General features: G+C 37.6%; 1 protein-coding gene across 3 annotated transcripts in view; it reads right to left on the bottom strand.

Annotated features, from left to right (window-relative positions):
- Positions 1-1,891: 1,891 nt before the first annotated feature.
- ABCC8 (ATP binding cassette subfamily C member 8) overlaps positions 1,892-14,614 on the bottom strand; it is a 96,027-nt gene continuing 83,304 nt past the window's right edge. For 2 of the 3 annotated variants that reach the window (XM_067462630.1, XM_060767901.2), the window contains exons 30-39: positions 13,275-13,377; positions 10,898-11,011; positions 10,302-10,422; positions 9,544-9,674; positions 8,156-8,234; positions 5,029-5,137; positions 4,521-4,624; positions 3,661-3,794; positions 3,471-3,533; positions 1,892-2,127 (exon numbers count right to left, since the gene is read on the bottom strand). In XM_067462630.1, the coding sequence (XP_067318731.1) occupies positions 1,990-2,127; positions 3,471-3,533; positions 3,661-3,794; positions 4,521-4,624; positions 5,029-5,137; positions 8,156-8,234; positions 9,544-9,674; positions 10,302-10,422; positions 10,898-11,011; positions 13,275-13,377 (1,096 nt within the window). In that variant the 3' untranslated portion in view covers positions 1,892-1,989. Of the gene's footprint in view, positions 2,128-3,470; positions 3,534-3,660; positions 3,795-4,520; positions 4,625-5,028; positions 5,138-8,155; positions 8,235-9,543; positions 9,675-10,301; positions 10,423-10,897; positions 11,012-13,274; positions 13,378-14,614 lie in introns of those variants that run through there. The other variant, XM_067462631.1, reaches the window with a different exon arrangement.

The following is a 14,614-nucleotide window of genomic DNA, read 5'->3' as shown; positions in this document are numbered from 1 at the left end:
AATGCCCTGAGAAACTGCAAGTTGCTTCTGGTGTGAGAGAATTGGCCGTTTGCAAGGACACTGCCCAGGAGATGCCTGGATGTTTTACTATCCTTGTGGAAGGCTTCTTTCATGTTCCCACATGGGGAGCTGGAGCTGACAGAGGGAGCTCATCCATGCTTTCCTTAGATTCGAACCTTCAGTCTTCCGTCTTCAGTCAAGGGTTTAACCCATTGCACCACTGGTGGCTCTATCTGAGCAATTGGCCTTTGCTAGACCTGCTCTCTCTCTTGTCCTCCAGTCAGAACTTTACATGCAACCATTTTCTGGTTTGTGAGGCACTCTGTCTTACACAGGAGACCTCCTTTGTCAGTGCCTTGCCACCCAGAAAGAGTCCATACAGATGCAAATGCACCTTACCAACATAAAATATGAAAACTACATCAGTCTCTTCTTCTGTGGCACACAAACTACTTCCACTCCCTATTGCTTTGGCATAACAGTAGCAAATAATAGCTTTAATCATGTATAAAAATTTAAAAACACCAAAAAGCAATATTTTATATGGTAAAGAATCCTTTTGTATAGTGAAATACCTGGAAGCATTTTATGCGCCCAAGAGCAGATTTCTACAGTTATGTTCACTTTCATAAAAGCTCACATTAAGATCCATTTGTCTTTTATGAACTTGTATCCATGTGCCCAATATTTCTCTTATAATAGCTGTTTTAAATTCATTTATCTTTATTTTTTCTCTCTTGCCTTCACATTTTTGCTCTTTCTCACTTACACAAAATTGGCATATAATTCATCTTTATACAGACTGTTCCTCTTCCCTCTCTTTACATAAATGCTGTTCTGATTTGCTGTTCATGTGAATTGCAAACTTGCCCTGCACAACCTTTTAAAGGAAAGTCTTAGTAAGAAAAATGTGCACCAACATAAGCATACCAGAACAGAAATTGCAACCTTAGAAATATTCATGAACTGTATTTTCATGCATTTTGAAACTAGACTTGAGTAGAAAGTAGAAAACATTTTGCTGATTTAGAGCAGCAAAATGTTTGAAAATAGCTTCTATTGCAATTAGGTTTATCCACTGCACTTCTGTTATGAACTACTTTAAGCCCTGTGAAAGCATCCATGGTCTCAATGATGTGTGTGCATCAAAACCAAGGAAAATGATATGTCAAATTGTGGTAAAACTGTTTAGTTGAATGTTTGTTCTACCCTGCAGAGTAATCTATTTGGTATATTTTTGTTTTTAAATTCACAGGTTTCCAGAAGTATTTAATTGCAGAATTTTGAGGTATGATCTATACAGCTAAAAAGCATCAGCTATGACATACCACAGACTCAGTTATGAGATAAAATTGGAGTTGAATTTAGTATGACAGAGATGAAGGAAGAATGCAGCAGATTCCTAAAATCTCACACTCTTCCACAATCTGAACATTTAGGAATTACAAATATGGTTCCTTTATTTTGTATATGGTTCCTTTATTTCTTTTAATGTTTATGGACTACTGGATATGTAGTATATTTAACCAAATGGCAAATTATTTGAGTTATTTTTCAACTATTTATATGCTATTTATATACTCAGAGTTGAAAAGTAAACATTTAAAATGTATTTATTGCCATATATATTGCAGTAAATATATACTATATAAAACATTTTTCTTACTAAAATTTAGCATAGTAATTAGTTAATTTAGTGTTGTTTTAAGGCATTAGATATTTGCCTATGTGTAAAGCCACCTTGAGGCCCCTTGGGGTAATATAGGGTAAATAAATAAATAAACTAGTGAAGTAAATAATTTCTTATGATTAACTAGGAAATTTGCTTTAAAAGATTAATTGACAAACAGGCAAAACACATTTCATTTCTAATGAAGGAAGACACTAGGCCTTTTATTATTAAATAATCAATATTTTTATTTACAATTATTTTACATGATTAGAAAATGGATAATAAAATTGAAATGTCAAAGATTTAATTATTTGCATTTACTTGTCTGCTTGGACAAAAGAAGCAAAGACACTCCCTTCTTGCTCCAGCAAGACCTCTGGCTTGTCGTATTCCAGAATGACTCCTCTCTTCATTACAATCACCATATCTGCATTAAGAATAGTGTGTACTCGGTGCTGGAAAACAAAAGACATGGGAATAATTCTAGTTACTTATTAAATCATGTTTGACAGAAATACATTTAGGTAACTCTTGTTAATGTGCAACATCACCATAATGTAGATTATCATATAGATAAGATTATTCTAATCTGGTGAACAATCCTATTTCTCTGATTTTGTTCCATATGCTATATCTTCCCATTTATTTTGAGACACAATTGAAAGTGCATTGCCCCAGTATTGGCTTTAATCCTGTTAGGCAGCCACACATGCAAAACTTACATCAACACACTCACAACTGTTTTGTATTCATCATCCCTATGTAAGGGTTGTGAAAACCCCCCATCCTCCATTTACTGGGATTAATCCCCTGCTGGGATTAATGGGTCCACTCATCTGTTGATCATGAAGCATTTGGTCGATGGTCCCACTCCCTCCTTGCAGAACCTATCTTTGTCCAAGGGTGAATTGTAATAGGGACCTTAGTTCTGGCTGTTGCACTACAGGGAGAAGAAACATTAGCCAGCAATTTTTTGATTGACAAAGGAAGAGACTTTCAGTAATCAACAGTGGCTGCTTCCCAGGAAGTGGAGATTTGGGAGACTGAGATAGGAGCACCATAAGTAAAGGTAAAGATTTCCCCTGACATTAAGTCTAGTTGCGTCTGACTCTGCGAGGTGGTGCTCATCTCCATTTCTAAGCCAAAGAGTTGGCGTTGTCTGTAGACACCTCGAAGATCATGTGGACAGCATGACTGCATGGAGCGCCATTACCTTCCTGCAGCAATGGTACCTATTGATCTCACATTTGCATGTTTTCAAACTGCTAGGTTGGCAGAAGCTGGGCCTAACAAAGGGAGCTCACCCCGTTCCCCAAAGTTGAACCACCAGTCTTTCAGGCAGCAAGTTCAGCAGCTCAGTGGTTTAACCCACTGCACCACCAGGGCCATAACTAGGAGCACCTTAACTACAGCATTTTATATACAAATTTCCAACAGGATTCTGGTCATTTTTAAAGAGAAAGGTTCTCTCTTATCATGAGTTATCTGTGGCCAGTCATTATTTATCCCATATCTATTTTTTATATCTGTTGAAAATGGAAGGAATTTTTTGTTTTAATTAGATATTCTTTTAAAATCAAGAATAAAAGAAGAAAGGCTGTATTGTTGTTGTGTGCCTTCATGTCATTTTTTATTTCTGTCAGCCCTAAGGTGAACCTATCCAAGGGTTTTCTTTGCAAATTTGTTCAGAGGGTTTGTCATTGTTTTCCATCGAGGCTGAGAGAATGTGATTTGCCCGAAGTACTATTATGTTATAAATACATGGCTTCACAATAGCAAAAACCAAACCAAAACTTACAGCAATTGTCACCACAGTACGATCAGCAAATGCAGTCATTACAACTTTCTGAAGAATATTTTCCTAAATAGTAGGCAAAAAAATATTTTTATTAATTAACATATCATAATTACACATGGATGATAAATCTTCCAACTCAGGGGTTCCACAGTTTTATCCTTTGTAAACAATATTCAATCTACTGACTCACTGTTGCCATATCAATTGATGCTGTGGCTTCATCCATGATGAAGATACTTGTCTTCCGTACAAATGCTCTGGCTAAGCAGAACAGCTGTCTTTGTCCTTGGCTGAAATTCTCTCCTCCTTCGGTGATTGTAGCATCTAGTTAAAGCAAAATCATTTAGAAAATTAATGTATATATTCTTGATTATATCAATTTTCACTTCCCATTTTCTGTCATTGAAGAGGACTGTGGTGTGAGAGAACATGCTTGCTCCCATCCCATTCCTTTTCAGCCAACTAAGTATGCATCAGGTTACTGTGAGTTTTCCGGGCTGTATGGCCATGTTCCAGAAGCATTCCCTCCTGGTAGGCATCCTCAGAGGTTCTGAGGTCTATTGGAAACTAGGCAAGTGGAGTTTATCTATATGTGGAATGTGCAGGGTGGGAGAAAGAACTCTTGTCTGCTAGAGGCAAGCGTGAATGCTGCAATTGGCCACCTTGATTAGCATTGAATTGCCTTGCAGCTTCAAAGTCTGGCTGCTTCCTGCCTTGGGGAATCTTTGTTGGGAGGTGTTAGCTGGCCCTGATTGTTTCATGTCAGGATTTCCCCTATTGTTTGTTCCTCTTTATTTACTGTCCCAATTTTAGAGTTTTTAAAAATACTGGTATTTTTTGTTCATTTTCATAGTTCCCTCCTTTCTGTTGAAATTGTCCATATGCTTGTATATGTTTAGCTTTTCTATATTGCTCCATAATCAAAGTTCTCTAAATGAACTGTCCATTAAATGATACTGTTAACTCTCTGTAAAGTTGAATTACACAGCCTAAAATACAACAGGGTATGCTTTTAACATTGGGTATCTGTACAAATGAAGGATATATTACCTAAGCCTCCAGGTAAAGCTTTCACCACATGCTTCAGCTGTGCTATTTCCAAAGCTTCCCACAACATGCTGTCTGTACATTTCTTTTCTGGATCCAGGTTAAACCTAAGGGGTAAAAATATAGCCAAACATTATCAAAATGGTTAACTTTTTGTGAACTGCATGTGTCTGGTTGCAGTTTACAGTACAAGATCGAAACGTCTTTACAGACAGCCAATTCTCTCACAACAGAAGCAACTTGCAGTTTCTCAAGTCACTTCTGACATATTATTATTATTAGCTCCTTTTCAGTTAATTCTGATTTTTGGATCCAGAGAAGATTTAAATCAACTCCCAAATAAGAATTAATGGGAATTTTAGACTTTTCTTATAAATAATATTTCTTTTTTTCTGTTGGGAGAGATAGTGTGAAGTGATGATTTTGTGGCAACAATTTCTGTCCAAACTGTGAAACCAGGCCATAGAGACCAAACTAGGTTTCTTTCTAAGGTTGGCATGATAACACTTACCGGATTGTGCCGCTGAACAAAATAGGGTCTTGAAGAATAATTGACAGTCTGGATCTCAGTGTTTGTAAGGGAAGCTTGGCAATGTCTATGCCATCTATAATGATCCTTCCTGTTGTCATTTTAAAACAAAACATATAGTGATTACATTCTTCTGCATATGGCATATTTTTCTAATTAAATTACATTACACTGAATGTAAAGTATATTTCATAAGCAGAAAGTCAGAAAGGAATATGTTATTTCACACAGTGATTGAAAGTATTCTTTATTCCACTGCAACTGAATAAATAGATAAAACTAGAATATATAGTTAGCTATCCATACCTACAATTTGAACATATTAAAAAATTCCAAAAGGCAAACTTTTATTTTGTCATTTGATATAAGGAATACAATGTTACAATGCAATTGTATATGACAGAACCCGAGCATCCACAGATTTTGGTAACCAAGTCCTACAACCAAACGCCATCAGATACCAAGGGCAAATTGTACTGTTGTATTGAATTAACAATGCTGAGATGTTATTAAAATAAACCGAACTTATGTAACTAAATGCAGGATGCTAATTTCATTTGGAGAGCTGAAGGTAGTCCAGTATAAACTAGTGAATAATTTAATCAAACCCAGAACAAATTAAAGTCTTAATGAATTCATTGGCAGCAATAAGCTCAAGCTTAGTGTTTTGCAGTTTCAAACAATACAGTTTAGATCTATCTAAATTTAGTTGTATTATGCTTCGAGGTCTTTTTACATTTCCTGAAAATCCACACATTAAGAAACCCTGCATAATGTCATAGTTACAACAAAAAGGAATCAGAAACCTTCTTTAAAAACATTTCAAATTCCCAGGATAGCTGCCTCAAATTGAACACCACAAAACCTAGAACAATCCCAGTACAAGTAATATGAATATGGGAGATGCTGCTCTAATATTTGTTTTTAATGTCAGAAGCAAATTGAGAATACAATTATAATGTATTAAAACTCACAAACAAAGTTAAAAACTTGGTATTATACTTAATTTCCTTTGACCAGAAGTTGGCTACTTCAAGAGCCTCTGATGTCGCTGTAAGAAAGTCTTCCATTGTGCATGTGGCATGGCTCAAACTGCATTGTAGTAGGTGGTCTGTGGTTTGCTCTTCTCCACACTTGCATGTCGTGGATTCCACTTGGTAGCCTCATTTCTTAAGGTTGGCTCTACATCTTGTGGTGCCAGAGCACAGTCTGTTCAGTGCCTTCTAAGTTGCCCAGTTTTCTGTGTGCCCAGGGGGTGTTCCTCATCTGGTCTCAGCCACTGATTGAGGTTCCAGGTTTTAACCTGCCACTTTAGGACTCTTGATAGCTGAGATGTTCCTGCAAGTATCTCTGTAGATCTTAGAAAACTATTTCTTGGTTTAAGACGTTGGCATGCTGGCTGATATCTGAACAGATGATGTGCTGGAGATGTCAATGCTTTGGCCCTTTCATTACTGGCTACTACTTCCTGATGGATGTCAGTTGGTGCAATACTGACTAAACAGTATAATTTCTCCAGCAGTGTTGGGTATAGGCATCCTGTGATGATGTGGTATGTCTCATTAAGAGCCACATCCACTGTTTTAACGTGGTGAGATGTATTCCACACTGGGCATGCATATTCAGCCACAGAGTAGCAAAGTGCAAGAGAAGATGCCTTCACTGTGTCTGGTTGTGACACGGTGCCAGTCAGCTTTCGTATCATATTATTTCTAGCACCCACTTTTTGCTTGATATTCAAGCAGTGCTTCTTGTAAGTCAGAACACGGTCCAGAGTAACTCCCAGATATTTGGGTGTGCTGCAATGCTCCAGCGGGATTCCTTCCCAGGTAATCCCCAGAGCTCAAGATGCTTGTCTGTTCTTAAGATGGAAAGTGCATGTCTGCATTTTAGATTGATTAGGAATCAGCTGGTTTTCCCTGAAATAAATAGTTAGTGCACCTAAAACTTTGGAGACCTTCTGTTCAACCATTTCAAAGTTCCCTGCTTGAAAGGTGATGGCACAATTGTCAGCATAGATGAAACTCTCTGTCCCTTCTGGCAGTGGCTGGTCATTTGTGTAAATGTTGAACACTGATGGAGCAGGCCATTTTTCTGTTTTGCCATCAGCTTTTCTGACTCTGGAACTTAACAAAGAAGCTCCTGTTTTGTAGCAGATTTCCTATGAAGTGGGTGAGGTGGTAGTCCTTTGTGATATTATAATTTTTTCTCATGAGAAGGCAGCGGTTTACGGTATCATATGCTGCTGACAGGTCTATGAAGACAGCTCCTATAATCTGTTGCCTTTCAAAACCATCATCTATGTGCTGACTCAGGTTCAACAGTTGTGATGTGAAGCTTTTCCCTTTCCTGAAACCAGCTTACTGGTGCATTTTTGCCGTAGTCATATGCAAAATAAGTTTCTCCAGAACTTTATAAAGATGGCACAACAAGGAGATTGATCTATAGCTTTTTGGATCATTACGGTCTTTGCCTGGTTTCAAGATGGCTTTGACTCTTGCTTTCCTCCAGAGTTTGGGAATCTGACAGAATGCAATGCAGTAGTTCATCAGCTTCAGCAGCCAGCACCTTGCTTTCGGGACAACGTTCTTAATTTGTTCTATCTGTAGATCATCCAGACCAGCTGCTTTCCCATTTTTACATTTATTGAGAGCCATTTCCAAATCAGTAAAGGTAAAAGATTCATAAAGGTTGTTGTTCTCATTATCTGGTTGTCTGACTGTTGGTTTCCTTCCTATTTAATTGCAAGTTTGGGTTTCCCATTCATCAGAAGTCATTAGTACAACAGAAAAAGATAATACAATGTGTTTAGGGGGCAATTTTTCCTTCCTGGAACCCTGCAAGGGCTGAAAAAACTGCTAAAGTTCTCAAAACTAAACAACTCCATCAACCTGTTGTAAGCATAATTTCTAGTTTTGAAAATTAGGTTTTTTAAAAAGCTAAACAGTGAGCAGGGGAACCTTCAATGTGAATTTTTGGTGTCTTCCAAGACATACAATTCACTTTTTTGCCTCAAAAAAAGGGGGAATCTGGAGGGCTACAAAAATAGACATAGAGGGCCTTTGTCTTGCTTCAAGGTATAGCCTGTTGTGGACAGGTACAGACCCACCTTCAAAAGTGTCAACCATTCTGAAAAAGGCAAGAGAAAAAGATGATTTTCCACTTCCTGTTCGGCCACATATTCCAATCTGAAAATCAGAAATGGAACATGTTTGTAAAAGGAAACGTACAGAAATTGTTACTTTAAAAGTGAATCATGCAAAGACAGTGTTACAGGCTTTGTAGAAAGAATTGAAGAAGGCAACAATAATGTAGGGTCACTTAAGGATTTAAAAGTATTACTGCCTTTGCTTATTCTGAAAACATATATCTAAGTGTGAGAATGAATGTACACTACAATATACAAGCAACTAAACAATTGACCTAAGATAGTGGTAACTTATCTCTTTCCATGCATACAATTTCAATTCCTGATGTTCACTGAGGGTGAAAAGAGGCTGTACTCTGATGAGTTTGTCTCACAATAAAACAGGCAATGATAGTAATATATATTCCTCCCAGACCCCACATGTTCCCAGATTTACACTATTGACTACCTCTGGAAGAGATTTGTGGGTGAGTAGATTCATGGGATTTAAATGGGGAAGAGATGAAGGGGGCATTCAATTGTGTAAGAGGTCACAGAACTCTGAAATGTTAGCAATCATAATGAGAGAAAGATCAAGGAAAAGCTCTTTGGAATAAATTTTGCCAAGAAAACTACGAGAGGGTTGCCATAAGGTAGGGTTGACTTGTCCTTGTAGCATAGTGCTAGGATTACAACTCAGCACATGTTTATCTCAAAGTATCTCAAAGTTTATCTCAGAGCAAGAATAGGGCTCCACAGCCACATACGGACCCACAAGGAAACCCATGATGGAAGACCATCTTACTCGTCCAACGAGGGATCGCCTAAGTAAGTAAGTAAGTAATCTCAAAGTAAGTCATCTGACTTCAATGAAGCATATATCTAAGTAAATACGCTTGAGATCATACTGGAATTATAATAAAACATTGAATAAGCAGCATTTATTAAGTAATGCTGATAAGCAGAACATCTTGTAAAATGGGGATCATTTGGGTTGCTGTATGTTTTTCGGGCTGTATGGCCACATTCCAGAAGCATTCTCTCCTGACGTTTCACCTGCATCTATGGCAAGCATCCTCAGAGGTTATGAGGTCTGTTGGAAACTACGAAAATTGGGTTTATGACTTCACAACCTCTGAGGATGCCTGCCACAGATGCAGGCGAAACGTCAGGAGAGAATGCTCCTGGAACATGGCCATACAGCCCGGAAAACTGACAGCAACCGAGTGATTCCAGTCATGAAAACCTTCGACAATACATTGTCGATCATTTATTTGGTTTCATTAAGAAATAACTATTTTTTGAGGATATAGGTTTTATTTAACACTGAGAGCTAAAAATATTACCTTGAGGGTTCATTTCTGAATTACCTTTTGTCCTGGCGAAATATGAGCACTGACATGTTTCAGCACAGGCTTTAGAGTACTATCATAGCGGACACACAGATTCTGTATTTGAATTTCACCCTGGTCAGGCCAGTTCTGAGGAATCTGTGCAGGAGCTACATACAAAGCAAAGTTATGAAAAGAGCAACTACTGGTGATAAACACAGTATTTCTTGTTCTTTGTCCTAATTACACAAGCCAACAAAATCAAACTTTTTTGTAATCATCAGAAACAAGAGTAGCACAGTTTAAATCATTTTAATGCCGATTTTAAATGTGTCTTTTTTCCCCCCATCATGTCTACTTCTAAAAATATGACAAATGGTACATTACAGCGGACTACTCTACATTTTACATCATATTAGTGTAACACAAGTCAACAGGTATTTTTCATCAGATATAATTTTAAGTCATTCTTACAGAGCTTTCTGCACCAACTTTAGATCTGTGTTTATTTTTTCTCTATCATGTGTAGTTTTTGCGATGAGGTTAACAGAATAATTAATGCATTTACACTGATATCATTTAGGTTATACTGATATCAGTGTGTAAATGCATTAACAATTCAATGAGCCTCATCACAAAACCTACACGTGATAGAGGGGGAAAAACACAAATCTGAATTCAGCACAAAAAACTCTGTAAGGATCACCTAAAATTGTATCTGATGAAAAATACTTGTTGGCTTGAGTTATTAAACATTCAAGAAGCCCTCCATGCAATATGTATAGCTCTATACTCACAGATAAGCCCTTCATATTTTTCTGCCTCTGTTTTAATAAGACTGTTGAATCTTTTCACAGCTCCGAGCTGTAGTTCCATATCCGCTAAGTTGCGGACCATCCAGTTTAAGTAGTTGGACACCTGGAACAAATAACGAAATAAGATTTCTATCTACAACTGGTATAGATGGTATGACATATATAATGTAGCAAGTATCTCATGAGCCAGACTAAAAATATCCAGTGCCACTATCCATTCTCATAAAAACTGTGTTCCTACTATGTGTCTCTTTGTGTGTGTGTGCTTGTTCATTTATTTTAACCCTATGAATTTCACAGGGTTTCTTAGACAAGAAATACTCAGACAAAAGGCTAAAGACTGTGCAAACATAAGTCAACGAGGCTGCAATTTGTCAATATCAATAAAACTATTGGAATTATACCCTTCACATTGTCACTGCCTATTTTTATGAGTGAAAAACTTAAACACAGAGCCTAATATGCCAAACATGAAACAACTGAATGTCTAGGCCTGTCACCTGCTGAACAGTTTGGGAGACTGAAAAGCAATCTTTCTACTCTCTCCCAAGGAGAATATTTTCACTTTATTCACTTACCATCAGAGCATATGTTAGTCCTAAGCCTACAAGACCTGAAGGAAGTGTGTGATATAGAGAGTCTGTAATGGAAGTAACAGCTGCAATGAGTACCACGCATGCCCCGATATATTCCTGAAGGAAAAATAAGAACACAAAAAACACTAAATACCAACATTTGAAAAATGTTCTGTTCCTGGTTGAAAGTGTTATTTCCTGTTTAATTGTGCAGTCCTTATTTTCAAAGTAGTTGTTCCATCCCAGATACTTCATTTTGCCACAAATTATGTTGAATTAGTTGAGACTCTATGAGGTATTTGTTGAAAAACTAGAGCAAAATGTGCTACAGGATCTCCTGCAAAAACAAAGCTTTTCCAGTTCAATAATGTTTCCCATGCTTTTATGTTATAACCAATTAGGAAATGACATTTTTAACCCAGGAACAAAACTGTGTTACAGGGTGTAGTCATACTATACAAGAAGACTCAATTCTTTTCATTGCATGTTTATCTTGTCCTTTGTTCCAGGAGCTTAAGGCTGAAATTAATTCATTTAAAGTATTTCTTTCCTACTCCATATCATAAAATCTGTGGGTGGCTCTCAATGACATCAGTTTGAACAATTTACAATGCATGACAATTAAACAACAACACTGAAATATTTTAAAAGTAGAAAAATTAAAAAGTCAAAGCATACATGATTTTGCCTTCTTTATTTTAGCTTCACAAAATAAGACTGAAACCAGGCACTTCGGGGCAGAAGATTGTGGCCCTCCAGGTTTGTGCTCCGCCAGAGTACACTTTTAAAATGTTTCAGTGTTGTTGTTTAATAGTGAAGCTTGATGGAAGACCAAAAATATCTGCAGGGACTTTGGCTCCCTTCCCTTTGCCCAGCAAGTATGACAAGATGTGAACCTAGGTCTCTCAAATCCTAGCACTACACTCCTACCCACATTGTATCTTAGCACACTCTTGATGAAAGATTAAAACTATTCTTGATAATTTCAGAGTCAAACAACAGACATCTGGCTTTGCTTTATCTAAAATATAGAGCAAACAATGTGGGCATTTTGTGACCTAAACATTTGTATGGCCTACATATAGGATACTGCACTGTCACAAAGAAGGGTTACATGATGGCCAAGATTACACCAAGCAGGTCAGTGCAGTTATTTATTTATTTAGGATATTCATATCCCATCCGACCTCAACCTCCACAGAGGGACTCAGGACAGCTAACAAACCCCCCTCCAAAAAACATAGGTTTACATATAAAGTAAAAACAGTATAAAACATTATAAAAACATTAAAACAATTGCCAATTTACGCCATTGTCCTAAGAGCAGTCCATCAGGGTCCATTAAAACTATAGCTTTGCCATTAAGTTAGTCTAACCCGCAAAGGCCTGATCTCAGAGCCAGGATTTCACCTTTTCCAGAAAGTCAGGAGAGATGTATGTTAAGAATTCTTGGTAAAGACCTAGAGATAATGTATTATATCACCCTGCACACGTCTTCTGGTAGAGACTGGCTCTATGGAGAATCACCTGATTCTTTAATGTCAATTCTGTTCAATCCACCGCAACAGGTATTATGAAAGATTTTGGAAACCACCTGTGCCATTTTCACAGGTGATTTCTCATGTCACCTCTTCCACAATACCTTGGTTCTGAAGGTTGGATAGAGCCAGACATTTCTTGACACAATGGGTCCTATCCTGGAGACAAGAACAGGCTTTTTGGTGGTAGCATGGAAAGGCAGCCGGTGGCTGAGGATGCCCACTGCTATTTGCCCCCACCTTTTGCACAGAGAAGCCTTGGATGCTCTCCAAGCAGTGAGAATGTGAAACCAGAATTATCTGTGATTTGGGAACTTTGCCGCACCCAAATTCATTAACAGAAATTTTGGATTAGTTTCATTTTTAACGTGTAGCAGTGACCAAATCATTTTTGGCCAAGTCAGCTGGTTAAGCAATCATAGTGAAAGAACAGCTCTTGTGCTGAGCAAGATCCTGCTCGGCTCTGTCACATTCTTTACATATGATGCTTCAGGAACTTTACTGCTGTTTAATATTAATATAATATAACTGTTTTTGAGACTTTCCCAGTAACATGTAAAATTGCAAAACACAGGCAATTTACAAAGATGTTAAATGACAACGGGGACTTATTTTGGTTTCCTGCAAGGCTTTCATTGACTGCATGACAAGCAAACATTCCACATGTCAAAATTTTCCTGGTTAGAAAAGACAATAATGAAACAATGTTTTTTTTACTTATTTGGATGCTACATAACTATTAAAGACACCAGAACCTAATCAAAACAGCTGGCAATTAGGTTTATAACAAAATACAATCTCATGGTATAATATATAATTTTATACAACCTTATAGCACTTACCATCCGAACTTCCAGCCAGCGATTGGCAGCTGTAAGGAAAAGGGAAGCGATGTTGTTAGAATCCGTATATTCAAGAAGCTTCTGTTTAAACCGGGATTCATACCTTTGAAAAAGAAGAATGATAGATGAAGACTACACAAATATTTTCGGTCTCATAAGAGACACATGATAAGAAAAGATATAATAAAGTCCTCATGGACAAGTTGATCATGAGCCAACAATGTGATGCGGCAACTAAAAAAGCCAATGGGATTGTGGCCTGCATAAATAAGGTTCTAGTGTTTAGATCCAGGGAAGTCATGCTACCTCTCTATTTTGCTTTGGTCAGACCACATCTGGAATACTGTGTCCAATTCTGGGCACCACAATTGAAGGGAGATGTTGACAAGCTGGAATGTGTCTAGAGGAGGGCGACTAAAAGGATCAAGGGTCTGGAGAGCAAGCCCTATGAGAAATGGCTTAAAGAGCTGGGCATGTTTAGCCTGCAAAAGAGAAGGTGAGAGGAGACATGATAAGTGCCATTCATAAATATGTGAGGGGAAGTCATAGGGAGGAGGGAGCAAGCTTGTTTTCTGCTGCCCTTGAGACTAGGATGTGGAACAATGGCTTCAAACTACAGGAAAGGAGATTCCACTTGAACATTAGGAAGAATTCCCTGACTGTGAAAACTGTTCAGCAGTGGAACTCTCTGCCCCAGAGTGTGGTGGAGGCTCCTTTTTTGGAGGCTTTTGAACAGAGGCTGGATGGCCATCTGTCAGGGGTGCTTTGAATGCGATTTTCCTCCTTATTGACAGGGGGGTGGACTGGATGACCCACGAGGTCTCTTCCAACTCTATGATTCTATGAAAATCTATTAAATAATGAGACCCAAATGTTAGGGTAACAGCTGATTCTGTAAGAAGTTAGATTTTGAAAGGGACTCTGGGACTAAGAATTGTAGAGAAATACAAATGAATATAAAACTTTAGAAACAGAAATGAGCCTTTATCTGTATAGCCATACCAGTAAGGAAGATTGAGGCAGATTGTTCTGAGCATCATAAAATTCTCTGACTTTTAAAACAATATATGTTGTCAGATAATGACACTATGGAATGTATTAGTGGTGGTTAATTATTTACTTTAAATTCCAGTTCTTCTCTATCAGACATTTACTTAGATGTAAGTAAGTTCATGTAGTATTTATGCTTTGTGTATGGTTTATTGAAAATAAATCCAAAAGCAGCTATTTATTAAATGAAAGAGCACACAGAGATAGTGAATTATAAAATATGCTTGAAGAATTATCTGTTGCAGATTTTTTCCTGCCCATGTTGAACCAATTTGGGAAGCTACCATGAG

The sequence above is a fragment of the Anolis sagrei genome, chromosome 1 (genome assembly GCF_037176765.1).
Source record: "Anolis sagrei isolate rAnoSag1 chromosome 1, rAnoSag1.mat, whole genome shotgun sequence".
NCBI classification, from domain to species: Eukaryota; Metazoa; Chordata; class Lepidosauria; order Squamata; family Dactyloidae; genus Anolis; species Anolis sagrei.
Note: the sequence above shows the minus strand (reverse complement) of the source record. Positions and strands in the feature narration are given on the sequence as shown.